Source organism: Phocoena sinus, chromosome 3, assembly GCF_008692025.1.
Source record: "Phocoena sinus isolate mPhoSin1 chromosome 3, mPhoSin1.pri, whole genome shotgun sequence".
Lineage (NCBI taxonomy): Eukaryota > Metazoa > Chordata > Mammalia > Artiodactyla > Phocoenidae > Phocoena > Phocoena sinus.
Window position 1 is genome coordinate 14,253,959 of NC_045765.1, and position 26,050 is coordinate 14,280,008.

At 47.4% G+C, this 26,050-nt stretch overlaps 1 protein-coding gene across 3 annotated transcripts; it reads left to right on the forward strand.

The window, feature by feature from the left end:
- The first annotated feature begins 1,058 nt into the window (after positions 1–1,058).
- BTNL9 (butyrophilin like 9) lies at positions 1,059–19,106 on the forward strand. 3 transcript variants are annotated; one of them, XM_032628081.1, is made up of 11 exons: positions 1,059–1,215; positions 6,150–6,284; positions 8,229–8,576; positions 9,918–10,199; positions 12,510–12,638; positions 12,817–12,849; positions 13,172–13,192; positions 14,595–14,615; positions 14,846–14,872; positions 17,248–17,274; positions 18,178–19,106. In XM_032628081.1, exons 2-11 carry the CDS (start codon positions 6,176–6,178, stop codon positions 18,801–18,803), a joined length of 1,623 nt encoding a protein of 540 aa, XP_032483972.1. In that variant the 5' UTR covers positions 1,059–1,215; positions 6,150–6,175; the 3' UTR covers positions 18,804–19,106. The 3 variants fall into 3 exon arrangements, with proteins under 3 accessions (XP_032483972.1, XP_032483971.1, XP_032483973.1); XM_032628082.1 differs by having other exon boundaries at positions 1,201–1,215; positions 6,150–6,211; positions 18,178–19,059; XM_032628080.1 differs by lacking the exon at positions 13,172–13,192 and having other exon boundaries at positions 18,178–19,059.
- The last annotated feature ends 6,944 nt before the right edge of the window (positions 19,107–26,050 follow it).

The window sequence follows — 26,050 nt, forward strand, 5'->3', positions numbered from 1 at the left end:
CGAACCCTCATCCCCTGCATCGGCAGGCGGACTCTCAATCACTGCGCCACCAGGGAAGCCCTATTGTGTCAATTTTATGTTTAATCTGTCCCTGAGCACCCCTCTGTCTCCCCAGCCCCAGGGACCTGAGCTCACCATCTGAGCTCACCACTCAGCCCCCTTTGCTGTCCTGGGATGTGTCTGGGATGCATGCACCAGCCTGCCTGAATATGGAGCACTACCTTCAAATTGGTGCCCCAAAGCTCACTGTTTTCACCTCCATCCACTAACCCGGAACCCTAGCACTTGCACAGACCCCTCCCCAAACAGGCATTTCTGGGATTCTTCCATGTGCTTGAGTTACCCCATGTCACAGATCTGACTTGTCCCTTAGGAAGGATGTCAGTGTCGGGGTACAGCCAGGTGGCTGGCACCTTGGTCCACTGTGCTTCTCTCCCACTAATACCAAAGTTGCACAGTGGCATATGGCAAAATGAGGTGGGGTGAGGTAGTCATTGCTTCTTATTTTTTGATTTCCACTCCATTAGAGAAATCCCAGTACAGCACCCCACTGTATTTCCAAGCTGTATGTGAACAGCTCTTGCAGGTTTTACTTATGGCAAAGTTACCGGGTTATTTTTCTTACTGTCCTTACCCTGCAGAGGAGGGTATAGCTGGGTAAGAGTTGAGCCCCAGACCTTTCCTAACCGTTAGTTAGTGGATATTCCTGTCCTGTCTCTGTATCTTTTGCTATGATGGTGAAGAGAGAGAGGCTAGCCAGGCATGGCCATCCTGCCTCCCTGGAGCCCCAGATATCCCGGGCAGCCAGCTGGAGCGATTTTTCCCTGCTCTGAGCCTCTGTAGTTTGCAGTCTCTACAAACCTCCTAGATAGATACTTTTCCCCTCCTTTTAAGACCTTGGAGGGACATTTTCCATGGAAATTCAATTCATGGTTTTCCTCACACAGGCAGGATGTGACAGAGACTTCCTCGTTTTGTTCTATCTATCTTGGTTTTTATAGCAAAGGGCAGAGCAAGCAGCATTGTGTCTTAAGGTGGAAGGTGGGTGGGTAATTTTGTCAAAGATGAGCTGGTTCCCCTCAACTGAACTGCCAGCCCATGTCTAGGAGACCTTAGCATCTGGAATCTGAATACTTCACAACTGTCTCCCTTGCAGGGAAATTGAGATCACCAGGATTCATCTGCCATTTTGGACCCTTCGCTGCTACTTGCCAGGTATGTGCCTCATTCTCAATGCCTGTCCAACCCACCACCTTTCAGAAATGGGAGGCAGAAATGAGGGCTTAGGAGAGAGTGCAAGATGGGTTGGCACCATCTTATCAGCTGAACCTGGCTGCAGGATAGGGATGTCAGTGTGACCAAGGGGAGATGCCCATTTAGGCAGCCCCATTGAAGAGGAAGGATTCTGACACATCCCATTTCCCCCTCAAGCCATGAGAAGCCTCAAAGAGGGTCCCTCCTTGGGACAATTCATCTCCTGTAGAGACAAGGGGTGGAAACCCTCTTGTGGACCTATTCAAATAAAAACCAAAGCAAGCCAGTGAGCATTAATTGACAGCTTGTGAAAGGCAAAGCATTGCAGCAGGTGCTAGAAGGGGAGCGGGGTGCAAGAGTGCAAAAGCCCTATGCCTGGGGGCTCGTAGCTTAGGATACGGAGAACGGGAGAAGGGCAAAGCACACGCAGCCCAAGCTTACAAATTAGCAAAAGCAGAATATAATCATCTTTAAAGGGGCTTCCCTGGTGGCACAGTGGTTGAGAGTTCGCCTGCCGATGCAGGGGACACGGGTTCGTGCCCCGGTCCGGGAGGATCCCACATGCCGTGGAACGGCTGGGCCCGTGAGCCATGGCTGCTGAGCCTGCGCGTCCGGAGCCTGTGCTTCGCAATGGTACAAAAAAAAAAAAAAAAAAAAAATCTTTAAAGAGAAATTCAAGAGCTGAAGGACTGGAAATCAGGGGAACATAAATGTTGTTTAGGAATTGGGGATGCAGGAGGAGAAAACTGGAGTGGAGTTGGAGTGAGGCTAGGCAAAAAATGAGAGGGAAAGAAGAAGGAAGAGGAAAGATAGGCTTGGGTGGAAGGTAGCCGCATTTCAGCAGCATTTCTTTGGCGTAGGTATGCACGACCTTTATTCCTCCTTGCGTCTTCAGAGGCTCCCTGGAGAGCAGGGAGCATGTACCCCACCAGCAGAGCTTAGCTCCAGCCTGAGACCCCCTTTCTGGCTGTCCTTCCCCTCACTGGGTGCTCTCTCTTCCCCAAATATGCAACGTGGCCAGTCTCAACTTTCCTCAGCAAAACCTCCCCATTCTTTTTCTTTTCAGAAAAAGAATCTGAAATCTATTTACACTGTGATGCGAATAGCTGAAATCAGAAAGTGTTTCCCTTCAGAGGGGTAAGGATCAGAGACTTTCAACTGCAAAGGGAGGTTGGAAAAGGCAAACTTCAAGTAGCGACTGGGGAGTAGGGTGCCCTTTAGATCAGGAAGGGGCATTCAGCCCTTCTGAAGTCCCTTCAAGAATTTGCCAGACTGTCTCTCTCCTATTAAAGTCTCTAAAGTCAGGTCCTTGAGTGTTGGAAGGAAAGGTACCACAAGGCATTACCTCCTGCTAGAGAAGACGCTGTTGATAAGGTCTAAGGGAAACTCCAGTTTGAAGTTGTTTTATCAGAAGTGGATTTTTAAATTTTTGTGCATTTGTTGGTTGGTTAGTCTTGTGGCTGACATATGGGGACTCAAGCCACTTCTTCAGTGCATGTGAGATGCTGTCAGGGTGAGCACTGCAGTCTGTGACCAGGCGATTCCTAACAGGGGTCACAGTTTGGGGGACAGGAAAACTGAGGGTGCACCCAACTTTGACACACGACAGCTGGTGAGGAATCTGTATCAAGAGAAGGGCAGAGCTTGGGAGGAACTCCCACTCCACCACCTTCTAGCCGTGTGTGCCAGGCCAAGTCACTTGGCCTCCCTGCACCTCAGTTTGCTTGCCTGTAATTTGGTCCTATAATAATAGTGATAATACTTCTGATATAGGTAAGTACTTGGTAGATAGTAAGCGCTCGATTTATATTAGTTTTTATTACTGTGGGCACATGCATGTGTATATGTGTGTTTATGACCTCTTCCCCCTGCAGTCTCAGTGACTGAAATCCCATGAATGTATCACAGCAGAGAACTGCCGTCCTGATAGTAATTCCAGTGTCTGGAACACACTGACTGACAGGTCGCAGCCTCCCCCTGCCTGGAAATACTGGAGCACGTGCTCCTGCTGTGGAGTGCCCCTGCCCCCTGCTGTGGGCCTGTCTAATGCCCCATTGCTGCCTTGGGAAGGACTCAGGTTAGCACCTAGCGCAAGTATTGACCAATTCCTCAGAGTCTGGCCGATCCAGATGGATCCAGAAACACTCTCTGAGCCCCTCTTGTTTGGGAAGGCATTAGCTGGTGCTGATATACCCTCCTGGCTTCACCCCATGGGGCTTTATGTCCTTTGCTGCCAGTTCTAGGCCTGTCACAGACACATTCCTGCCATCAGCCAAAAGGGCCAGAGGCTGGACTGTCCAGCCTGAGCCTGGACCCTGGCCCAAGGTCTCTGTTCTGCTGGTTATTGTGTGAATAATGATTCCAGTAGCTGCTGGCTCTCAGCCAGGCACACTTCAGAGGGGACTCCTATCTCCTCCCTGAGGGGTCCCTTCTGAAACATGAATGGAGCCCCCCCCAGCTTGCCCCTCTGTCTTCCCACCTGCGTGTGGAAGGGCAGGGCCCGCAGACCCTGGCCCACTCGACTCATAGGCCATTGCCCCTCCCTCCTGCTGTAGTCGTGTCAGCCAGTGTCCTTCCAGCACAGAGGTCAGTCAGGGAGCCTCCTTCCTTTAACTCACCTGCACACCTCCTTAGACTAGTCTTCTGCTGCATGACCAGCAGCTTTTTAAGTCCTTCATCTACTGTAAGCTTTCTTTTTTTATTGTTAACAATTTTAGTCTAAGAATTTTGTCAATTTAGGTAAATAAATCAATTGAAAAACAGATTAAAGGAAATAAAGAAGAAAAAAATACATGACCGCCTGAATAGTTGCAGAAAAATAATTTACTAAAAGCTAATACTTTTTTCTCTCAGCTTTATGGAGTAATTGACAAATAAAAATTGTATATATTTAAAGTATACAATGTGATATTTTGATATGTGCATTCATTGTGAAATGATTATCACAATCAAGCTAATTAACATATCCATCTTCTCACATAGCTACCTTTTTTTGTGTGTGGTGAGAACACTAAAAATTTATTCTTAGAAAAATTTAAGTATACCATACAGTATTATTAATTATGATCACCATGCTGTACATTAGCTCTTTAGAACTTATTCAACTTATAACTGAAAGTTTGTACCATTTGACCAATATTTACTCCATTCCCCCCTCCCCTTCCCAGCCCCTGGTAACCAACATTCTACTCTTTTTGAGTTCAACTTTTTTTTTTTTTTTACTGTAAGCTTTTATATATAGAATGGATAAACAAGGTCCTACTGTAGAGCACAGAGACCTATATTCAATATCCTATGATAAACCATAATGGAAACAAATATTAAAAATATATATATGTGTATAACTGAATCACTTTGCTGTACAGAAGTAATTAACACAACATTGTAAGTCAACTATACTTCAATAAAAAAATAAAGTCCTTCATCTACATTCCGCTAGTGATATTCCTGACAGTGTGGCTGGGGCTCTGCAGCCACAGGACCCCAGGAACACGTGCCACCTCACAGGTCTGTGGGAAAAGGAAAACCAAACAGTGGAGTGGGGTGGCAGACAGAGGGAGAAGGGAGACTGGGGGAGCTGGAGAGTAGAAACTGCATGGGGCTTTCTGCTCTGGGGGTGCTATGATGGCATGAAAGGAGAGGGAGGCAGCCTCTGGAAGAAGATGGAGGCAGAGAGAGGAGCTGACTTTTTTTTTTTAATATTTATTTATTTGTTTGGCTGTGCCAGATCTTAGTTGCTGCACGCGGGATCTTTGTTGCCGCATGCGAGATCTTCGTTAGGGGCATGCGGAATCTTTTTAGTTGTGGCATGTGGGATCTTTTAGTTGTGGCATGAGAGAGTTTAGTGTGGCATGCAGGTGGGATATAGTTACCTGACCAGGGGTCAAACCGGGGGCCCCCTGCATTGGAAGCGTGGAGTCTTAACCCCTGGACCACCAGGGAAGTCCCTGACTTTTCTTTAGAGAGCACCCATGCCACCCATAGGAGGCTTAAGCTTAACAACCCTCTGAGTTGGACTGGTTTCTTCCATTGTTTAAGCAAAGAAATTAAGGTTCAGCAAGTTCCATAATCTGTCTAAAGTCTCACAACTAAATAGAGGAGAAATGTGGAGAGGCTTATATATCTCCCAAGATGTACAGCTGCCCAGGCTCACTGGTTCTCAAGCTGTGAGGCATTACTTCAGGTCCCAAAGGGGCATCAGGAGTGAAGAGGGAACAGCCCTTGCCTGAGTCTGGGTCTCCAGTGCCACAGATGAGGCACGGGGAGGGCTAGATGGGACGGCACCATCACTATGGTCTCAAAGATGCTACTGACTCAGTGACAGTCACCAGCTGACCTCCTGGGAGCTCCACCTGAAGCCTCAGGGATGGAAGAAGGTGTCCTAGATGTGGTTGGAGTTAAAAGGCAGCCAGGCATGCATCCTACTTTGGAAAGATTAGAACTCTGTGTTTGTTCCTCTGTTTTGTGGACCTGATGTTCCAGGTCAAAGGGAACTGGGAGCAAGGCTGGGCAGAGAGAAGGAAAATGCATCTGGGAATCCTCATAGGTTTCCCTTTGTTTGGGCAAAGTCACTAAATCCTAGCTCAGCCCCAGCACAATGCATGGCTCTGTTCCTGGCTCTAAACAATGCGAAGCTCAGAAGCTGCTTCCTCTGGGACCCTTTGGCCTTGTCCTCTCTCAGCTCTGTGAGTCCAAGCAAGGCCAACAATGCCATTAGCAGTGCCGCCTGTTAAAATTAGAAGCAGCTCTCACATCTGGCTATGATTGAAAAGAAGCCAGGCACTGGAGCCTGCAAGAACCAGACAAAAAATAATTGAGGCAGTGACAGACGTCAGGCCTGATGCACGGAGTTCCAGCTCTCCTGCGTCACTCCAGTACCTCTTTGCCCTCTCCAGGTGGCCCCCACTGCTGAGGAAAAGTGATGGATTTCCCAGTCTCCCTGGACTCCTGCCAGCGAGTATGTCTTCCCAGCAGTCTCTCCTTCCTCACTCACCTCCTCCTCCTGCTTCAGCCCAGGGAGATGCACTCAGGTAACCTGTCTAATCTGTAGCCCAGACAGCCAGGACGTGAGCACCTCAGCTTCTTCCCACCCCTCCTGCAGGTGATTCCAGGGCTGAGATCTTGTAGCCTGGTACCAGGCTGTGCCAGGGGCTAAAATGTAAGATTTCCATCCCAGTTGTTAAACAGCCACCGCCCCCAAACACCATCCAGCCCCACAGTGCCCCCCCACCATCCCTGCAGCCACCCACAACTCCACAGCTCACAAGCATGGCAGAAGGCATAGCGGCAGGGTGCCAGGAGATTCTTATTGGTCTGTGCTTAGGCTGAACCAGTTGGAAAATATTTTTAACTCCTCTCCTGCATATAAACCATAGCTTTTGAACGGCAGGGAGGATCCTAATCTCACCATCTCTCATGAAAGAAGCAACTAACAGAGAGTGTAAACTAGTTATGCAAATACAATTCCCTAATTCCCTGAGCTGGAAACCAGGGATACCAAGGTGACTAGGCACAGCCCAGATCCTCAGTCATTCAAGGGAGGGGGACAGACGTGACATACACGGCTGTCCAGCTGTGTGACCAGAGCTGCAAGAGAAATGTACCCAAGGATTTGGGAGCATAACTAAGAGACCAGTTTGTTTTTTCCAGAAAGCCATGAAGGGCCATAGAAAAGAGGTATTATTTGAGTAGAGCCTTGCAGGATGCACATTCTCCAGGAAGATGACAGATGGAGAGTAAACTGAGGCAGGCTGTGCCCAGGAAGAGGGCCAGGTGTCAGGCACGGGGGCAGGGACAGCTGGAGAGAACCTGGAGAGGGAAGCTGGTAGGGATGGTATCAGGGCTACACCCAGTGGGCAACAAGGGTTCTCAAATGGAGTGAAGAAAGGTGCCCCCATGCTATATGGGCAAAGTGAAGGATGGGAGAGATTCATAAAGGAAGAATTTAGGGTGGGATTAAGCTGAGATTTTTTTTTTATTTTTATTTTTTTTTTGCGGTACACGGGCCTCACTGCTGTGGCCTCTCCCGTTGCGGAGCACAGGCTCCGGATGAGCAGGCTCAGCGGCCATGGCTCATGGGCCCAGCCACTCCGCGGGACGTGGGATCTTCCCGAACTGGGGCACGAACCCGTATCCCCAGCATCGGCAGGCGGACTCTCAACCACTGCGCCACCAGGGAAGCCCTTAAGCTGAGCTTTGAAAGAAGGAAAGGAGGTGTACAGAAGCCAGAAAAAAGAATGAAGTCATGCTGGGTAGAGAGGCACTGCAGCAGGAATAGCAACTCTCATGGAAATTGCAGAAAACAGGGAGTAGAGGAGCCATACAGAGACATCACTGCAGAGAACAATCAAATGAAAGATCCAGATAAATTAAAATCTTGAAAGCAGGGTTTGGCCTTAGATAGGAAAACCCATGAAACAAGGAGCCCCCCCCGGATTACTTTAATACCCTTTGTTATTACAGAAGCTGTCCATGTGCATTATAAAATGTTAGAAAATCAGACAAAGCAAAAATAAGAAAACATCTATTCCCACCAGGCAGAAATTATCACTACCAATAATTTGGTCTATTTCCCTTCAGGTCTTTTATTCTGCACATTTATACAAATATGTCAAATTTTTAATCAAATAAGAGGAGAGTGTACATATGGTTTTGAAACTTGCTTTTTTTTTTTGCCAAAGATTCCATTTAATTTAATGCCCTGGCCATATTTACATAACTGTCCCCAAAATAATATTTGCAGTTGGTAGGTTCAAACCAGCTACCAGTCCAGCACCACACATTTGTATCTGGTTGTAATGTTCCTTGTGTATTTTTTAATGTGGCACACTCAACTTTTTCATGACAATTACTTGTTCAAGCAACCGGACCGGTCATCCTGTAGAGCGTCTCACCTTTGTCATTTGAATGGTTTACTGCAAAAAATCATATTTGAGGAGTGCTGATTTGGACCATTGTCTGGGTTCTCGTCCTAGAGGAATTCAGGGTGGTAGGCCATGGGGAACCCATTCTGGCACACGTCGGGGATGAGGTGGAATTCTCGTGCCACCTGTCGCCGTACCGGGACGCCGAGCACATGGAGATCCGCTGGTTCCGGAGCCGGACCTCTGACGTGGTGCACCTGTACCGGGAACGGCAGGAGTTCTATGGCCAGCAGATGGCGCAGTTCCAGAACAGGACCGAACTCGTCACGGACGAGATCGCTGATGGCAGCGTGACCCTGAGGCTCCACCCCGTGGTCCCCGCCGACGAGGGTCCATACGGGTGCCGCTTCCTCTCCAGCGACTTCACTGGGGAAGCGGTCTGGGAGCTGGAGGTGGCAGGTGCGTGACCTGGTCAAGCCCCAACAGAGAGGAGAAAATGGTCCATTTGGAAACAGGTCAAGAGTAGACAGAAAAGAACAGAGAAAGGGAAAATATCTCTAATTTTAAAAAGAAAAGTATTAAAAAGAAAGATTCATTAGAAAATGAACAAAAAAATGCACACAAAAAAGATACACAAATGGCCCTGAAACATAAGAAAAGATTATTACTTTTACTCATAGTGAGAAAAAGGCAAATTAAAGCTACAGAGATACAATTTTTTTACCCATCAGATTGGCAAACATTCAATATTTGGATCACACACTCTTGGTGGAGGTGTAGGGAAGCAGGCCCCCTCCTACCTTTATTTATTTATTTATTTATTTATGGCTGCATTGGATCTTCCTTGCTGCGCGTGGGCTTTCTCTAGCTGCGGGGAGCGGGGGCTACTCTTCGTTGCGGTGCGCGGGCTTCTCATTGCGGTGGCTTCTCGTTGCGGAGCGCGGGCTCTAGGCGCGCAGGCTTCAGTAGTTGTAGCACATGGGCTTCAGTAGTTGTGGCACATAAGCTCTAGAGCACAGGCTCAGTAGTTGTGGCGCATGGGCTTAGTTGCTCCGCAGCATGTGGGATCTTCCTGGACCAGGGCTCGAACCCATGTCCCCTGAACTGGCAGGCGGATTCTTAACCACTGTGCCACCAGGGAAGTCCCCACCTTTTTTTTGTTGTTGTTGTTGCGGTACGTGGGCCTCTCATCGTTGTGAACCACAGGCTCCGGACGCACAGGCCTAGCCGCTTCACGGCATGTGGGATCTTCCCAGACCGGGGCACGAACCCGTGTCCCCTGCATCGGCAGGCAGACTCCCAAACACTGCGCCACCAGGGAAGCCCCTGGGGCTTTTTTGATCTACTGTTTTTTACAGTATTGATGTTTAAACCATCTTAGTGTTTTGCATATTCAAAATATAAAGCTAGCTTACTTGGATAGAGAGATAAAGAAGTATATATAACAAAGCCACTTGAGTGCCAGTGGGATTCAAGAGAGAGAAAAGACAATCTATTGAACTTTGGGGTGGGATTACTCTTCATTCTAGGGGGACTGTCCCTTGCATTATATGACTAAATATTAGTAGCCCTTCCCTATTTTAAAATGCCCTTCAGAGGTAGTGCTGTCCCCACATGCCACCGGTGATTTAGCCCATCATTTATAGTCCACTGGTGGAGGGCTGCAAGCCCGCAAGTGTGTTAAGAGCAGTCACAGTCACGATGCCTCATGGTGACTGCAGAGGGTGAATGGTGGCATGAACTTCGCATACAACTTCTGGGAAGGAGCCTCATCATTCCCACTCTTCCTGCCTCTCTCAGGGCTGGGCTCGGACCCTTACATCTCCCTTGAGGGCTTCAAGCAGGGAGGCATTCAGCTAAGGTGCAGCTCCAGTGGCTGGTACCCCAAGCCACAGTCTCAGTGGACAGACCATCAGGGACGATGCCTGCCTCCAGAGACCGAAGTCATCGTCAAGGATGCCCAAGGCCTGTTCAGTCTGGAAACCTCTGTGGTCGTCCAAGGGGGGGCCCACAGCAATGTGTCCTGCTCCATCCAGAACCCCCTCCTGGGCCAGAAGAAAGAGTTCGTGGTCCAGATAGCAGGTCAGTGGGTGCCAGCGCACCGTCATCTTCCTAGTCTTCAAGTTCTCCATGTCCATTATCCCAGAGACCATCTATTGGGACACAGTGGCACTGGAGCCTGGCTGTGTATGGGGTGGGCTAAACCTGACACCTTGAAAGTCAGCCGTAATCTCAGGAACCTACTGAGTGTACAACTGACAACCCAAACAGTAATTGGGGGAGGTCCCAGAAAGCCAACATTATGAACCAAAGACCAGGCACTAAAATCCAGAAACTCTAGTTATTAGAGGGCATCATGAGAGCCCATGTGTTCCTAATTTTATCCCTCAAACAATATTTATTAATCACCCACAATGTTCCCCAAACCCTTGGCCTCAGGTCCACATTCCAGCAGGGGAAACAGATACACAAAAGAATAAATTACAGCACGTTAGAAGATGTTATCTGAGACAGAGAAACATGAAGCAGGGAAGCAGGCTAAGGCGGGGTGGAGTGTATATATGGATTGAAAAATGGTGAATCAGGGACGAAGACCGTTAGGCACTGAGTTCAAAGGAAGACCATTATATAGGATCAAAGTTTTATCGTGAGGCACCCATTTGAAGGATTTAACGTGCATGGCTCTAATTGTTTTAAGTCTTGAGGATAAACCCAACCTATGGGCCATGTTGCACATTGGTCCAAATCAATAGTGATATTACCATAACAGAAAGAAATCTCACCCTTATAAGCGATAACTTGTCCTCAGGTAAGAGGACCTCATAAGCACCGTGTGTCACACCTAGTTCACCCGAAATTTACCTGGTGATTGGGTAAGGAGTAACATCTGTGTTAGCTAATTGTCTTTATCCAAAGGAGAAATAAGATATCTCGTATCTCTGTGACAAGCACATAATTACAACTTGGAGCCAGGTGCCTAAGTGAAACTCCCAGCAGACCTGGAGATAGGGGTACTTTCTCCTTGATGTTTCCATTTCAAAGAGATGGCTCTAGCTCCTTAAGAAAAACATTCCTGGGTTTTAAAATTGGCAAGGGGCTTATTTAACTTTCAAAAAGATTTGTATACATCTTGAGGGGATAGAGAAAGAATTTACAAATTTTCTAAAGGAAATACTCTAAGAGAAGGGAAAGGGGAATCTCCCTCCGTTTTTGCACCAGGCGAAATCCAGTTTTTAAATCGTGTTTACCCTTGACAAAGGGTGTGGGTCACGTGGATATCTGCAAGGAGGCCATTCTGGTAGAGGCCATTCAAGTGCAAAGGTCCTGAGATGGAAATGTGTGTAGCCATCTGAGGAGCTGGAAAGATGCAGGAGAGACTGGAGATTGCAGGTCAGGGAGGCCTAGGACCCTGAGCCCTTTAACCCCTAAGTCAGTGCTTCAAAAACACCTGTGGTGAAGCACCAATCCTTTGTAGCTCAATACTTTTAACCAAGACAATAAAAATGCACTGCTAGAAAAATAAAATTAAAAACCGAAAGAACACATTATGCTAAATGAAATAAGCCAGACACAAAAGGACAAATACTTGAGGCTGCTGACCTATAAGCTTAAAATGGTTAAGATAGTCAATTTTATGTTACGTATATTTTCCTACGATAAAAAAATTTAAAGACCACTGAGATAAAAGCACCAATTTCTTATTATCTTCAACAGACACAAAATTATTCTATTAAATTGTCGCAAGAGTTACTAAAGGGCTGCTCTCTATTTTGCATTCATTTCTTCACTGTCCAGCCACTGTGCTTGCGAACCCTGAGCCACATTCTGCCTCTGGGCAGATCCTCCCTAGGAAGCCTGGAGAGGGAGGAGAAGAACTGTCAGTCAGCTGTCAAAGCTTTGCTAACAGTTCTTCCAAAGGTGTGACGAGAAGTAGAAGCCAGGTGTTTGCAAGAAGCGGGAGATGACGTGTGGATTCGTCAGAGTGGTAGAGAGCAGTTATTCACTGGGTTTCAGGTATCAACACCTTGGACTGTCATGCCTTTAGATGTAAAGCAAGAGTAGGAAGAAGTAGAGGAAGGTCAGGGCTGTGGTCACAGAAGTTCTAAGCTGGAGGAGTGGGCAGAGCCCATCAGCGCCTTCCTTTCGCATCCTTCAGTTTGCAGTGTTTTCCTCTGCGCTGCGGAAGTTCAAGTTCGCCGCTGGTCCTCTGACGCTACCTCTCTCTAGAGCACTGCAGATTGGTTCTCAGGCCCGTTTTACAGAGGGCTATGCTGGGGCCCAGGAAGCGTCAACCAGGCGCTGGGAAGGTTTTCCGGCACGCAGTGTCTAGACTAGTCTTCTCATGTTTAGCGAAGACCAAATCGAGACAACTCCATGTGGGGTGTTTTCCAGACGTATTTTTACCCGGAACCTCTCCCTGGAAGAGAGCTTTCCTCGGGACTCTGGTGGGACCGCTGCTCGTCTTGGCTCTCCTCCCGACGCTGGCGCTGTACTTCTTTCGGAGGCAACGGAGGTCCCAAGGTACCAGGCAGGCTGGGGGCTGCCCTCCTGGAGTTGGCTTTGCCCAAGAGCAAAGTGGTGGAGGCGGCCACAGCGGGGCACAGCTGAGGGGCCATCCTGCGGAGGCAGGGCTGGCATGGGTCGTGGAAACAGGGGAGCGCGCACACTCACGTCTGCTCCCCTTTTTTCTTCCTTGCAGAAAAGCTGAAGAAGCAGGCGGAGAAGGACAAAGGTAATCAGAGGGAAAGACGCGCTCTTCGCGCACATCCCTGACTCGCAGAAGTGGGGACGCTGGGTGAAGAAGACGCGTAGGTCACAGCGGGGGGGGGGGGGGGTTGGGGGGGGTTGGGAGAGGGCAGAGACGGGGGTGGGCGGGGGAGCGGGGGGTGGCAGAGGCTTTCTTCCACTTCTCCTGCCTCGGAGCCTGCTCCTCCCTCGAGTCCAGCTCAAACTGGTTCTCCAGAGCACATGGGGTTCCAAGTCTGTGCACTTTGGAGATGCAAGGCCTCAGTGATCCATGTAGATTTTCCTCTTTTCTTCGTTTCTTTCTCCAGGGAAACTCACAGAAGAGCTGAGTAAGTTCTGGGTGCCATGCCCACGGTGCTGGCTGTGGGCTAGGGGGTTAACCCTGGCACACGGTGGAAGCAGGGGTTCAGTGATTTTAGGCCCCCTTTGGAGAGCAATGGATGGCAGCGCTCTAATTCGAAATCCATCCCCCTGCGCCTCCCGCCTTTCCCCTCCGAAATCGATTCGTGTGCACCTGCCAAGGAAGCCTGACCTAAGACCCTCTGGAAAGACTCTGCCAGGCCCTCTCCTGTAAATTGTACAATTCACTTACAATTCCACTGTAAAAGGTCTACTCCTTCTGGTTCATCTTCCTAGGCTAACCTCTTTTTAATGCAAATGTCACTGGGAAGGAAGCCAGCTTTAATTTGCACCAAAGTGAAAGCAATTTATCAAATCCACTTTTCTTCCCAGGGGGACTCAGCACCTTGAAACCATGTGGGGGGAGGAGGGAAGAGTGAATCCAAAGGAAGAGGGGATAGAGGAGAGGAGAAGGCCACCGCGGGTGGGGGAAGACCTTGAGAACCACCTTGTCTGCCCCAGTAAAACACCAGACAAAACAGTAAAGTTGAAGCTTGTCTTGCAGTCTACCTAGTCATGGAGGGGAAAACAAAAACAAAAAAGGCAATCAACCAAACAACAAAAAGAGCCACAATAATTCATTAACATCATAGGCCGAATTAGGGTATATTGTTGCCTTTCCCAATCTTACTTTTAAAAGACAAAGATTAGAGAAATCAGAGGAATGCGTTTCTAGTGGCAAAATATTAGAGTTTTGGTATCTGGCCTGGGGAAATAATTGAGTGTGATGTCCTCCTAGTTCTTTAAATAATGTACCTAGTAAGTGACCCTGAGGCTCCTGCAGGGTGTATTCAGTGCCTGGACTTACACAGGACTTCCTCCCCAGGAAAAGCTTGTATTACAGGGCAAGTGAGCAGTAGCCTCTCCAAACCAGACCAGAACCCTTGAAGGAGGTTCTTCAGTAGCAAGACCAGTTTTCCCTTTCCCAGCGCTGTGCAGATTTCTGCCTTAGAGCAAAGAATAGGATGAGGTGTAAGAATCCTGCAGATGGGCTTCCCTGGTGGCGCAGTGGTTGAGAGTCCGCCTGCCGATGCAGAGGACACGGGTTCGTGCCCCGGTCCGGGAGGATCCCACATGCCGCGGAGCGGCTGGGCCCGTGAGCCATGGCCACTGAGCCTGCGCATCCGGAGCCTGTGCTCTGCAACAGGAGAGGCCACAACAGTGAGAGGCCCGCGTACTGCAAAACAAAAAAAGAATCCTGCAGATGGGTGATGCAGCATCTAGGATGGGGTTGGGTTGAGCAGTGGTTTAAGATTAAGAAACCTAACTGCCTTGGGAAGGTGGTTCCACTCATCCAAAGGCTGATGTTTTCTCTGTGTGTTCTGCTTACAGGGAAACTTCAAGTGGAGCTGGGTAAGTGACCCCCCCTTAGAACTATTTCTTGTCTACCTTGTAGCATGTGGTTATCCGTGTATGTTCGTCTTATCTCCCAACCAGGTATGACGGCCAGGCTGGAACTCCGCTGGCCGTGTGGGTGGCAGGAGAAAGGGGAGAGGCGCAGGGGTGGGTGCAAAATTTGACGTGTGAACAGGGAAGCTGCAGGGACCTGCTGTTCTAATTCTGTTTTTCCTTGGCTACTTCAGACTGGAGAAGGGCTGAAGGCCAGGCTGGTGAGTGAAGCCTGTTTTCCTCCCACTGTCCACGTCACATCTCAGCATCCCAGTCACCTGCTCTGACTAATCAACTATGCTTCATTCTGGTTTGTTCCATAGCTACACACATGTACTAATCTGTGTTGCTTGGTATAGGTTATATTTGAGTTTTACTTTTATAGTTATTTTTATATTGTCCTGAAGTGTAAGCATACGGTAAATCATTGGTGCCAATCCTGGTTGCACATCAGAATCACCTAGATTCCTGGTGTCCCCCCTCAAAGACCCTCACTCCTGGTGAGAGTTACCTTATATGTAAATATAAGGCATGTTACCTTATATGTAATTATTTCTCCCTGTACCTTCCTCCATTTCCCCCATAAAACAAACAGTCTAATGTGTATCTTTATTTTGTATGTATTCTTGCAAGAGGTGAATTTCTGTTTTGTGCGGTGCACTTTAGTTTCTGTAAAGACATTTACAGTCTCGTGCTGTTCCTTGCTTATCTCACTCATTGCTGTGTTTTACTATCCATGCCTGCTGCCACATGTAAATCTAGTCTGTATCTCCTTGCTGCAGAGCACTCCCTTTGAGCTAGCCACCCTCCTGGAGTAGACATCCAGCCTGCTTCTAACTCTATACCACCACAAACAAGGCTGAATAAATATCTGAAAATGTGTTGCCTTCTGGCTCTGTGTGGAGATTTCTCTGGGATGTATACCCAAGCGGGGAACTGCTGGCCCATGGGGGATGTGTCACTAAGTGGGATAGAAGGATCTCCTGCAGGTAGCACCATCATCCTTCACGCAGTGCATGGCGGCTCCATGTGCCCACATCCCGTGTGAGCCAGCTTTCTAAGTTTACCAGTCAATGGGGACAAGTAATTGTTCTTTCGGTTTGCACTCCTCTGGACACTAAGAAGCTTGAGCATCTCTTTATATGCTAGCTGGCTTTTGGGGCTTCCTCTTCTGAAAATTACCAGTTCCTGTCCTTTGCCTGTTTTCCATATGGCATTGCTATCTTTTTCTTGTTGATTTCACAAGACAGGGCTGGTGTCAGTGCTGGGGGATGGAGCCTTTTGGTTTGCAGGCATCCTTCATGCGATATTATTATTATTGTAGAATATGATATATACACATAGGATATTAATCCCTCATTGTTATTATACATTGTGAATTCCTTCTTCTCTTCCGTCACCTGCTATTAGCTTTGTCCAATGGTGCCCCTTATTGAAAAGAAATAACCAATTTTGATAAAAGCTAATGCATCACATTTTTACCTTAATGGCTTGTGTTTCTGAAGTTTTGTTGAAGAAGATCTTCCTCACATTTAGGTCACAAAGACAGTCTCTTACATTTTCTTCTACTCACTGTATATGTGTTATGTGCAGGTTTTTAATCCATCTGAAATTCACCATTTTAGGTATGTAGTGTTAGACAAGAATCCAGCAAGTGTCAGTTTTCCCAATACCACCTTCTACACCATCCATGATTTCCCCATTGATTTGGGTATCACCTTTAGTGCATATTCAGTTCCCATGTCTTCATGGGTCTGTCTTTTGATCACATATTATTTTGGCCTTTAAAGTACCTGAAAGCGCAAGTCCTCCTCCATTTCCCCTTCCTTTTTAAAGTTAATGGACCTCTTTAAAATATAAATTTTAGGATAAATTTATGAAGTTTCTAAAAAAATCCAAAAGTAGTTTTATATGGGATTGCTTTGAATTTATAGATAAATTTAGGGAGAATTGACACCTTTATCGAATTAAGTTATTCTATGCAAAAGCTCTATATTTTTAAAGATCTACTGGTTATTCTGATGCAAAATCAGGGTTGCAAGGCCTTGCTGTAAATTTATGGAGCTCTGAAAATGTCTTCTATTGCTTTTGCATTTTGTGACTTTGGTGCTCTCTTTGTTGTAAAATAGAACAAGATAAAACAAAACAGACATCCACACAGAATGGCTCATGTTAAGAAAGAGGGCAAGACAGGGTGTCCAGAGGATGTCTTAGGACAGGAGCCAGGCTCAGCTGGGCCTCCTGGAGACTAAGCCAGTCAGAGATTGAGGCTTCATTTCCATCCTTTAAGGTATCCCAGTTGCTTGTATTGGTTCTCTTTGCCCACATACTCTGTCATCCCACTGTTCCCAGCACAACTCCAGCCTGTACACAGCTTTGGTACAAGCCAGCACTGACACCAGCCCCCTACCCAATCCCAAATTCCGGGGAAGATGCCGTGGTGGACCCAGGCCGGTCTGGATCCAAGCCAGCTATCATGGTGGGAACGAGGTTACTTAGTTTGTAGGCGTCCCTTTTGCATTTTGAGCCTCCCTCAAGGTTCTAGGGTTACTGACCCAGACCTCTGAGCTTCTTTTTCCTGTCTGTTTGGTTTCAGAGTGGAGAGCAGCTCAACAACATGCAGGTAATTGAAGCCAAGGAACTGTGCCTTGTGAACTGGGTTGGCTGGATCTTAAGTAGAACGGAGGTATCCAGAACTGAGATTAGAGGAAGGGTCTGTCCAGGAGTCCAGTATGGGCCCCACACACAGACACAAAAGCTCACTTATAAAACACATAATATGACACATACGCCTGCACACATACATGCTCACATGCATTAACGTGATTGCACTCACACGTGCACACGTTTGTGTGCACACATGCTCCCACACGCACCTAGCTTTCTGGGTTTTACTAGATTTGTTTCCAACTGGCAGAAAGGTTGCTACTAGGGCCTCTTTGCAGGAGAGAATACAGAGTTTGTAAGGAACCTCCCACATCATCCGACAGAGGGTTCCTATCCATCAAATGGGTGTGTTTTGGGGGGGGGATGGGGTGTTGGAGTGCAGGGTACCGGACTAGATGACCTCAGAGGTCCCCTACAGTTTTAAAATCCTAAAATTGCTGTAAAAAAGTCCCAGAGCTCACTAGTGATTTCATGGTCACACAGGGTAGTGAGAGCAGCCGGGACAAAATCAGCCCTAAGCGCCTTCCGGTTGATCAGGTCTTGGGGAAAGTGAGCCCACCTCTATCCCCACAAACCTACCTCATTTGCTCTCTCTGCTCTGCATGGCACCATGGAATTCAAGAACCTTCCGGTTCAGGAAAGAAATGGGATTCCTCTAATCACTTTCAAAAATTAGGAAGTGACTTTCATGCCCCTTCAGTACCAGGGTGGTGGGAAGAGGGTTGCAGGACAGGGAGTGACTGTTCCACTGATTGGTCCATCAGGAGAGCCAGAGGGTTTGCCTGTCGGGGGAGGGGACAGGCGTGGGAGTAAGGGCAGAACCGTCCTTCACCTGCACTAAACATATGCCTCTGCGCAGTGGATGTGACCCTGGATCCTGGCTCCGCCCACCCCAGCCTGGAGGTCTCCGAGGATGGCAAGAGCGTGTCCTGCCGCAGGATGGCGCCAGGCTCAGCGGCCGGTGACCCCCAGCGGTTCTCCGAGCAGATGTGCGTTCTAAGCCGGGAGCGCTTCTCCACGGGCCGCCACTACTGGGAGGTGCACGTGGGCCGCCGCAGCCGCTGGTTCCTAGGTGCGTGCCTGGCAGCGGTGCCGCGCGCCGGGCAGGCGCGCCTGAGCCCGGCGGGTGGCTACTGGGTGATGGGGCTGTGGAACGGCTGCGAGTACTTCGTGCTGGACCCGCACCGCATCGCGCTCACCATGCGCGTGCCACCCCGGTGCGTGGGCATCTTTCTGGACTGCGAGGCGGGAAAGCTGTCCTTCTTCAATGTATCCAATGGCTCCCACATCTTCACCTTCACGGACACCTTTTCTGGGGCACTCTGCGCGTATTTCAGGCCTAGAGCCCATGACGGCAGCGAACACCCAGATCCACTTACCATCTGCCCATTGCCAGTTAGAGAGAAACGCGTCCCCGAAGAGGAGGACAGTGACACCTGGTTACAACCCTATGAGCCCTCGGACCCCGCCCTGGCCATGTGGTGAGGCGCCCTCGTGGCCACAGGACTGGGTCCTGGGCGGCTTCCTGGATACCCAGTCAGTGCTTTGCTCTCCCGCTTCCTCTAGACGGAACAAATACAACGACCCCAGTGTATGAACCAAAACGCCAGCAAAGGCTTAAAAGGCTCAGTATAGCCAAAATGGGAAAAAGCGAGACCTTTGCCTATGTATCAATAGATGTGTATGTGTACATGTATGAATATGATTTTCTTTGGGAAAAAAAAGGCAATTCCAAAGCTTATTTGTGCGTGTTGTAGGTTTGAGCTGATGAGTAGAAATATACATGTTGCTGCTAGTCAGGGTGTTCACTGTGGAAGACATGAAAGAAACTGGAATGGGGGAAAAAGAGGAGAAACTTCACTGGATAAAATTAGAGGTATCAGTTAACTTGTGTATTTTAATAGTTTTGTATATATTTTCTAGCTCTAGAAAGATCTAGAAACAAGGACACTTCATAAACAATGAGTTCACTTAGGGCTCAGATCCTAGTTTTCACTGTCAATTCCCACTAAAATGAACTTGGAGAAATGGTGGGTTCCAGGGCTGGAGCAGAGAAAGTACAGGTAAATCTGGAACATCTTTTGCTGTAATGTACAAACATGCTCAAAAACTGACGGGGGGGCTTCCCTGGTGGCACAGGGGTTAAGAATCCACCTGCCAATGCAGGGGACACGGTTTCAAGCCCTGGTCCGGGAAGATCCCACATGTTGCGGAGCAACTAAGCTCGTGTGCCACAACTACTGAGCCTGTGCTCTAGAACCCGCGAGCCACAACTACTTAGCCGGCATGCCTAGAGCCCGTGCTCCGTAACAAGAGAATCCACCGCAGTGAGAAGCCCGCGCACTGCAACAAAGAGTAGACCCCACTCACCGCAACTAGAGAAAGCCCCCGCACAGCACTGAAGACCCATTGCAGCCAAAAATAAATAAATAAAAATTTTTTAAATGTCGAAAAACTGATGGGAACATAACAAAAAGACATAGGAGCTAGGTCGAAGGGGCTCCCCTGACCAATCATGGGACAATTTGAACATTAAAATGAATAATGCCAAGAATTGCTTAACAAGGGGTTGATCAAATAAAAAAATTCACTAAGTGTGCTGTCTCTTCAGCCAGAGAAAAGAAATACAAAAACAACAACAGATGAAAAACAGAAGCGAAAGGAGAGAATGAAAGAATTGTGAACTCATGGTTTTTACTATGTAATAGATGAAGCACACATATGATACATAGATGGATAGATAGAGAGATAGATTAGATAGGTAGATGATAGATAGATAGGTAGTGTGTGCACATACATATAGTTCCTAGCTCTGTCTGCTTTGAGGGCTTAGAAACAATAACACCCCTGTACCACTGAGCACACCTTGTACCCAGAACTTAGTTTTTAGTACTATTTACCACTGAAAGGAACCAAGGCTCCTTGGAGAAATGGTGGACGCCAGGGCTGGGGCAGGGAAAATGTAAGAAGGGTGTGATGCTCTGATTTATACTAGGAAATATTTATTTGGTCTTCAACCTAGATTTTTTTTTTTTTTTTTTTTTTTTTTGCGTTACGCGGGCCTCTCACTGTTGTGGCCTCTCCCGTTGCGGTGCTCCGGCCGCTCAGGCCCAGTGGCCATAGCCACATCCGCGGCATGTAGGGATCCTCCCAGACGGGGGCACGAACCCGTTTCCCCTGCATCGGTAGGCGGACTCCCAACCACTGCGCCACCAGGGAAGCCCCAACCTGCATTTTAGAACAGAGCTCTTAAACTCTTGGAATTTCTAAGTGATAAGAGTGATAAGGGTGTCTTTGGATATTCATAACAAGCCACTTTCAACCACACCAGAGTTAATGAGATAACTTTTGGAAAGCCAGTAAGGATGGGGCTGGTTGCCAGGGGAACCAACTGTGTGAGACAGGGTTGTAACTAACCCCCGCCCACGCACCCCCCTCCACCACTGGGAGGGGAAAGGGGATGGAGATTGAGTTCAGTCATCAAGGGCCAATGATTTAACCAGTCATGCCTATGTGATGAAGCCTTTTTATAAAACCCCAAAAGGACTGGGTTCAGTGAACTTTCAGGTTGGTGAACACTTGGAGATGCAGGGAGAGAGGTGATCAGAGAGAGCAAGGAAGCTCTGTGCCACTTCCCACATACCTTCCTCTATGCATCTATTCCATCTGATTCCTGAGCTATATCCTTTTGTAATAAACCTGTAATCTAATTAGTAAACTCTTCCTGAGTTCTGTGAGCTGCTCTACAAATTAACAGAACCCAAGGCAGGGGTCTTGGGAATCTCCAATTTATGGCGGGTGGGACAGAAACACAGGCAGCCTGGATTTGTAATTGGTGTGAGAAGGGTGGGGGGAGTCTTACAGGACTGAGCTCTTAACCTGTGGGGTCTGACACTACCTCTAGGTAAATAGTGTCAGAATTGATTTAATAGCTTGAGGGTGTTGAAGAAACACATAGCAGAATGGGTCTAAACCATCTTTTACCGGAATGCAAGGAAGTCCTCAGACAATAGTGGGGAGATGTCAAATGGACAGAAAAGCCCGCTTGAAGGGACTCCCAATAGCCGAATTTGAACATCAAAATAATTAATAGAAGTTACAGATTGAGAAAAATGAAATCCAAGATTATGTATATCTGTACTGATATACATAAATGAACAAATAAATGGGGGAGAAGAGAAAACTTCACCCTACAATAGAAGTCTCAAAGTATCTCAACACAAAATACTGATTATTTTAGAAGTACAAAACACTTATCAACTTTGCAGTGGAGGAGACTGGCAGATGCCACCTCAACCAAGTGACAAGTTAACATCACCAGATATGACATAAATTCACACGATGTGCCTTCTGACACAGTACAGTGAGAAGACTACAACAGCATCACTTGTGAGGTAGTCTTGCCCCCGAAATTCACAAATCAGGAGGAAACATCAGACAAACTGGCTGATACTCTTCAACAATGTCAAGGGCATAAAAAAGATAAAGCAAGACTAAGGAATTGCCTCAGATTGAAGGAGACTAAAGAGACATGACAACTAAATGCAACAGGCGACTCTGGGTGGGATCCCAGACAAGATACTATTTCGAGAAGAGGAGACGTTTTGAAAACATGGTTATGGATCAGGGACTTCCCTGGCAGTCCAATGGTTAAGACTTCGCCACCTTCCTAATGCAGGGAGTGTGGGTTCAATCCCTGGCCAGCAAGCTAAGATCCCACATGCCTCGTGGCCAAAAAAGATAAAACAGAAGCAATATTGTAACAAATTCAATAAAAAGACTTTCAAAATGGTCCACAACCAAAAAAATCTTTAAAAAAAAATGGTTATGGATCAGATAGTAATGTTGGATAAATATTCATTTCCTGATTTTGATCTAGGAGAATGTCCTTATTTTAAGAAAATACACACTTCTGTATTAAGGAATAATGGGACATAATTATTCCCAAATGGTTTATTTAAAAATATGGTAATATAGAGGGAGTGATAAAGTAATGCACGGGGGTCTGATAAATATTTAAAAACTGACTTTCTGGGGAAAAAAATCTGTAGCTTTTTTTTTTTTTTTTTTTCGGTACGCGGGTCTCTCACTGCTGTGGCCTCTCCCGTCGCAGAGCACAGGCTCCAGACGCGCAGGGTCCGGACGTGCAGGCTCAGGGGCCATGGCTCACGGGCCCAGCCGCTCTGCGGCATGTGGGATCTTCCCGGACCGGGGCACGAACCCGCGTCCCCTGCATCGGCAGGCGGACTCTCAACCACTGCGCCATCAGGGAAGCCCTGTAGCATTTTTTGACTAGCACTGTGGCTGATTTCAAGCTGCTGATGTGACTTTTTTGGTGAAGTTGGGAAGAGATGCCCTCGATCAGCTCTCATGAGACACCAGCTCCAGCCCATCACTGAGTTTATACAATTTCACGTAAGGCATTTGGTCACCTCCTGTGGTTTCTCTAACAAATCAAACATTTTTGAGCTTATGAAAATATGCTCGGCCACCTGTTATAATACAATTATAGCCTTATTTACATACCATGAATGATATTCAGAGAAAGGAAGTTTTTTTTTTTTAATTAATTTATTTTTATTTTTGGCTCTGTTGGGTCTTCGTTTCAGTGCGAGGGCTTTCTCTAGTTGCGGCAAGTGGGGGCCACTCTCCATCGCGGTGCGTGGGCCTCTTCACTATCACGGCCTCTCTTGTTGCGGAGCACAGGCTCCAGACGCGCAGGCTCAGCAGTTGTGGCTCACGGGCCCAGCTGCTCTGCGGCATGTGGGATCTTCCCAGACCAGGGCTCGAACCCGTGTCCCCTGCATTAGCAGGCAGATTCTCAACCACCGCGCCAGCAGGGAAGCCCGGAGGTTTTATTTTCTATAATCATTTACGTTAGTGTGCAGATATTTTGGAGTCCTCACAGGTGTTTTGTGATAACATTAAAAATATGTTCCTTGACCATATGCAATCATCACCTATTGCTTTAAGAATTTTGCGTATTAAAACATTTGCGTATATAGTTGGTACAAAAGGCAACATTAAAGATCTTAGACATTCAGCTACATGTTATGTGACCCATAAAGGCCATGCTGGAGGCCCCCTAGGAGGCTGGAACATTCAGAATCCACACCCATCTCCTTCCAGCCCACACCCAGTGACCCTCTGGCAAGTTTCTAAAAATAGGACATGGTATATTCAGTTCTCCCCACTGTTCACATTTTCCATGCAGCTATCCTGCAAACCTGGGAAAGGGTAAACACAGCATCTATGTATGGATCCCAATCCAGTGTACAGAACACACTTATGATATGAGGCTTTCCCTGCTTGAGGCAGCCTTTGTGATGGTTAACTCACAAAATCTGGCAGAGCTGAGAGAGCACCTAGACTGTGACAACAGCATGCAAGTCAAGTTAACATTGGCTCCATAGAAATCTTACATGAAAAGACAAAGATTCCCATGGATTGGGCGCATTTTTGGTGGGCTTATAAATTTGTAGAGCCATTTCAAGGTCAATTTCGGTAATGTGTACCGATTTCTAAACATGAACGTCCTCTGACCAAGAATTCCACATCCAGAAATCTGTTCTACAGAAATATTCACACCAATACCTAAAGATACAAGAGGATGCTCACAGAAGCAGTGTGAAAGCAGATGTCTGGAACTACCTACTTGCTACTAGGAGAACAGATATATATGGTTTATTCATACTATGGGGTACTATGGCACTATAAATTTTTATGGTGCACATACATTTTTACAGGGAGCATATATTGCTTCTGTTTAAAATTTAGAAAGGAAGCTGATGATTCTTTTCCTTCTGCCTCATCTCAATGGGAAAAAAATCACAAGAAAATCTTTTTTAAATGTATAATTGAATTGATCTGATTGAACACTCTTGACAGCACAGGGTAGTAACATGACATGTTGTCATGTCTGTTATAGTTTTCAAATCACTGCCTTTGATTTCCTCTGTGGAATCCTTCCTTATTGTCCCTCAATAGCATCTTGAACAGAGCATATCGTGTTCATACAACTTTGATTATACTGTTCAGTTTGCAAACCCTGACCTTGTATCCAATTCTTTTTTTGTGTGTGTGGTACGCGGGCCTCTCACTGTTGTGGCCTCTCCCGTTGCGGAGCACAGCCTCCGGATGCGCAGGCTCAGCGGCCATGGCTCACGGGCCCAGCCGCTCCGCGGCATGTGGGATCCTCCCGGACCGGGGCTCTAACCCGTGTCCCCTGCATCGGCAGGCGGACTCTCAACCACTGTGACACCAGGGAAGCCCCCTTGTATCCAATTCTGATCCCAGCAGGTCGGGGGCCTGCTGTGGGGAGGGGGCCATTCTGCCTCCAGAAACTTCCTCTTGATCCCTCTCACAGGCTCTTGCTGTTCCTTCAGCGATGAGGCAATAACGGGAGATGAGAGAATTGGTGCAGCCACAGTCTCCCCAGATCCTCCCTATTCCTCACTTCCCTCAGCTTTGGCCGAACCCCTAATCTCTGCTCCATCCTGCTCCTGCCAGGACAGCCCAATGCTCCTCTGATCCTGGATTCCCTCACCTGCAGACAGCATGCTTGAGAAGGATGCAGCAAAGTGGTTCAATTTGGCTAGCTTCCCAGATGTTCTTTTGACCCATGGGAAACTCACATGTGTGTGCATACTGAGTGCAGGCTGGCCATGCTCTCTTCAAGGACCACATCCCCCAGTTTCCTCTTCCTCTGGGTAGATCAACAATCCTATCAAACAAGATGACAAGCTCTTCCTGCAGGCATCATCGAAAATTACATGATTCTTTGAGAGTTGGCTTAGGGGAGTGGCAAGTGACTCCACTCCCAGGGAGAGTAATTACCTCTCAACATATGCATTCAAACTCCCAAGACCTCGGTGAACCCCCTCTCCAGTTTCCTTCCCATCCTCTGTCCCCCAAAGGAAAAGATCTCTTTTAACCACTTATTTATTTCACACATTTATTTAGTTTATTGTTAACACCCATCAGTTCTATAAAATGAAAAATTATGAATAATCAAAGCATAATCATGAAAATTCAAAGTAGCTATTCAACACAAAAAATACAACCATAAAAGCAGGTTCACTCACGCACACATAGCAGCAGGAGATGCAGCAGGTATTTCAAAGGGCAGCAAGTGCTTGCTTTTTCATTTGAAGACCGTGACCATATCAGATACTAGAATGCGGCAGTTTATCAGCATGTGTTCACCACAGGAGTCAAAATTCATTTGTAAAAATGTCTTTCACATTGAAATTGTTGTAAAAGACACACTTTCCAGAATTAAGCCTCCTCTCAGGCTTCTTGCCAGTTTCTAACACCTAAAAACTAACTGATACAGAAAATGTTTCAAATGTTAACTATCCTGATTCTTAAAGGTTAAGAAAGGATCTTCAAAAATAATTTAAAAGAATCATTGCAAACAATAATACTGGTACTCTCCCAGCCTTACTCCAGCATGGGCGTCTCTGGTTCTGTATCTGCAGCCCTGGGCAGGGCCTTCACCACACTCCCACCACTTTGCTTGCTTCCTTCCCTGGTTCTTCTACAGGTAGCTCCACTCTGGCTCCAGGCAGCTTTGTGTCCAGTGACTATGCCTGCTCCCAGAGTCTTGATCTGAAACTCAGTTCCACAGGGGCCAAGGCTCAGGACATCCCCAACACTGGTGAGACTTGGGGGGTTCCTCCTCCAGCCAGCAGACCCCTGTATACTGGTTGCCACAGTCCACATCAGGCCGA